The sequence below is a fragment of the Amphimedon queenslandica genome, unplaced genomic scaffold (assembly GCF_000090795.2).
Source record: "Amphimedon queenslandica unplaced genomic scaffold, v1.1 AMPQUscaffold_11566, whole genome shotgun sequence".
NCBI classification, from domain to species: Eukaryota; Metazoa; Porifera; class Demospongiae; order Haplosclerida; family Niphatidae; genus Amphimedon; species Amphimedon queenslandica.
In genome coordinates, this window is record NW_003548192.1 from 7,636 (window position 1) to 10,321 (window position 2,686).

At 35.7% G+C, this 2,686-nt stretch overlaps 1 protein-coding gene across 1 annotated transcript; it reads left to right on the top strand.

Annotated features, from left to right (window-relative positions):
• The first annotated feature begins 513 nt into the window (after positions 1 to 513).
• LOC100633022 (glycosylated lysosomal membrane protein A-like) lies at positions 514 to 2,408 on the top strand. The gene is made up of 3 exons (XM_003390892.2): positions 514 to 690; positions 768 to 1,268; positions 1,727 to 2,408. The coding sequence occupies exons 1-3, from the start codon at positions 610 to 612 to the stop codon at positions 2,309 to 2,311; spliced, it is 1,167 nt and encodes a 388-aa protein (XP_003390940.2). The 5' UTR covers positions 514 to 609; the 3' UTR covers positions 2,312 to 2,408.
• The last annotated feature ends 278 nt before the right edge of the window (positions 2,409 to 2,686 follow it).

A 2,686-nucleotide genomic window follows, 5' to 3' on the forward strand; every position in this document is an offset into this window, starting at 1 on the left:
AGACATTAAATGGAGAGGAGAAGGAAGAGGGGGAGAGAGAGAGATTGATTATATATCACAAGAAAACTGCTTTGTAACAAAAAGGTTGCGTGGGATGAGGCCGATTACCTTCTTGATGGGATCAATCGTGTCCTTCTCTTCAGGACTGGGCTCCTTCACCTCGGGGACGGTAGCTTCTTCCTTGTTTGCCATCTTTTCTAACGTTTCTTTAGCTAAGGCTTGAATAAATGCTCCCAGCAGAAAAATCCGGTAAACAGCAACAAGTTAATTATATTCATTGATGGGATAACCGCCACACCCACCAATAAGTATTTGCTCTGTTCCTAGCTCTGATATTTGTAAAGTCTGTACCTCTAGAGTGCTTCTTCTTGATCTAAAATGAAGCTTTTATGTTAATATACTTTGATGCCTTTTATTTGAGAAATAAATGTGCTCAAAATACCATTATTAAAAATGAAGGGCGTGGTCACTAATATTACTAAGCCACGCCTACTAAATTAAAACTCCACCCTAAATTTGATAAGCTCCTCCTTTTACTGTAAATGCATGCCAACTGTTGCTCCCTTGTCGAGTGAAGAGGTGAAGAGGGAACGTTACTAAGTGCTTGATATGTTGCTAGTACGAGCTGCTCTTGTACTAGCTCTAGTCATCATCGGGGCTGTAGCTGATGACGGTATCCCACCAAGACAGGTACGAGAAATTATAATAATTTTATTTTAAGAGAAAGGTGACGACATCACGTGTCTTAATCTTTCTTTTTCTCACAGAAATGTGATGTCATTGTTTTGCCCTCAGCTGATGACCCAAAGATCATTTACTATCAGTTAAAAAGTGATACTAATGCTACTCATTATGTCTGGGGTCTACAAGATATTCCAACACTCTTCATGAGTGTGACTGGTCCTAATTCAACCTGTCTTACTGCCGAAGAATTTAATAAGACGATCGACTGGGAAAAGTTCTTAGGCGATGATGATAATTGTACTGATCCTTGTGAGACGTGGCCAGAGCCTTGTAACTGTACATGTAACTATGGTGCTGTGAATATCCCTGGACAAGATGGAGAGTTTGCTTTTGCTCTTACTTTTAACTCACTCATTGAGTTTTATGATTCTCACAGTAAAGCTAATAAAGCTTTTAACCCGAAGCATTTGAATATCTCAAGTCTTTACTCAAGTTATTCTCTTGCCGATCTCAAGTGGACTTTCAATAAAGACAATAATCAACTTAAGACTTCTGGTCCTAAAGGATTGACCTGGTACATTAGTGTAAGTGAAATTGTTGTATGTTGAATATACAAACCCTGTAAATTTGTACCCTGAAATTTGGTTTATTTAGAATTAATTTTAGCATAGCAATGAAGCATACATGTACTAAAATTAGAATTTATTTCTATTTTCAACTATAATTAATATATTATTGGGATAAACACAGACAGCTTATTTTGTTCATAATAATTATGCTCTTTGAAAGTAATGTACACCTTATTTATGGTACATATACAGTACATGTAGTGAGTAGTGTGTACTTTATTGTTTGTTGTTTGTTGGCAATGAGTGTCTGATGTGGTGCCATGTATCTTATAGTAACTTAATTGACTATTAATGATACTAATAAATAATACATGTAAAAGTTTATTAAGTGTAATTTTTTTAAAATAATTAAAAGATAAATTAATTTTTGATGATCAATATTTTTTATTTATTCTTCTCTTGTCATTGTCTAGTTAAATGTTCCCACAGAAGGAGGTCGGCTAGATTATTTCCCAAAGACACTCTACACCATCAACTCAACGACTTTTGATTTCATCTTTCAGAATTTCCCCTACCAATTACACATTGGTAACAATGCCAGTCGGCTTGTACTGGATGTCACCATTGTCCACGGTCCACTCTCCCATGGCATCCTTATGTCCCGTTTCTCACGTGATGATGAATATACCCCGTCTATATTCATTACTTACAACTATCTCTTTGGAAACAGAGGCACTATGTTTCAAGGTTTTCTCCAATGGAAGCCGATCTCTTATCTTTCAAAGGCAAGGAAATCCACGAAATCGGAGCAGATTAATTTAGTGCCGGGCGGAGACGTGGATGAAGTTCCAGTTGGTCTGGCTAGTGCTTTGTTTAATAATTGTACCAGTGTTAATAATACGAGGGTATTTCTGGTGATGGGGACTGAAGGTGATGATAATAATGCTAATCCTAACTACGTTACATGGTTAGTATATTTTAGTAATCTCTGTCAGTATACTCCAATAGCATGCTGTGTTGTTTATGTGTCAAATGATAGTGTGGTAGTAGAATACTGATAATGTTTGATAGTAAATTATTAGTATACTACTCAAATTGGAAATATTGTTGGTGAATTTATAATATTAGGCCAAAGTCTCTATACTATAGTACAAAAGGTAGAAAATTTCTGGTTTTATAATTTTTCCTGATACATATACACGTTCTTATGCTCTGTAGAAAGTTTGAGTTGATTTCGATCAAATTTGGATTTTTTACGAATTTTAAAAGTTTCTCCAAAATCAGGCCAAAGTCCCTGTACATTTGGCCAATGACCCTGTACTATAGTACAGGGTCATTGGCCAAATTTCGTCAAAATTGACAAAGTGAGAATTCTCCATTTTTATTACATTTTCTGATGCATATACATGTACTTATGTTGTGGAGAAAGTTGA